The following is a 464-nucleotide window of genomic DNA, read 5'->3' on the forward strand; positions in this document are numbered from 1 at the left end:
GGATAATGCGATGGCGTTTGAAGCGAAAAGTACTGGGTTTGAATCCCAGAGTGAACATCAACTCTGAGATGCAGGTACATCGAGTCCCAAATAGGACGAAACACGCGTCGTAGATTCCACTGCTAGCCATTATCCATCTTCTGTGAAACAGTTCATAATAAATTAATAAATACTTCCAAATAAATTGATCAATTGTATAACTCACCAAATTGATTTTATTCAATCTTTGTATTTTTAATTGGATTGGAGATGGTGTTGATTTTAATAATTTAACTGATTTCATTAGATCCATATTAATTAAATTGATTCCATTTACCTAAGTGAAAAGGTTATATTTCATTAATAAACAGTATTTACGAAACATTTATGATTAAATCAATGTAAATTAACGAAACAATATTTGATTGGGGATTTGTGGAGATTTTAGTAATTTTATATAGTTGAAATCATGAGTCAATTGAAGC

At 30.2% G+C, this 464-nt stretch overlaps 1 protein-coding gene across 1 annotated transcript in view; it reads right to left on the minus strand.

Annotated features, from left to right (window-relative positions):
* Nucleotides 1-464, minus strand: part of Smp_086110 (hypothetical protein) — a gene marked incomplete at both ends in the record, with an annotated part of 12,148 nt that overhangs the window by 3,807 nt on the left and 7,877 nt on the right. Inside the window, one exon of the mRNA XM_018789378.1 lies at nt 206-316. Within this exon, the coding sequence (XP_018654827.1) occupies nt 206-316 (111 nt within the window). The remainder of the gene's footprint in view (nt 1-205; nt 317-464) is intronic.

This window comes from Schistosoma mansoni, chromosome W (genome assembly GCF_000237925.1).
Source record: "Schistosoma mansoni strain Puerto Rico chromosome W, complete genome".
Taxonomy (NCBI): domain Eukaryota; kingdom Metazoa; phylum Platyhelminthes; class Trematoda; order Strigeidida; family Schistosomatidae; genus Schistosoma; species Schistosoma mansoni.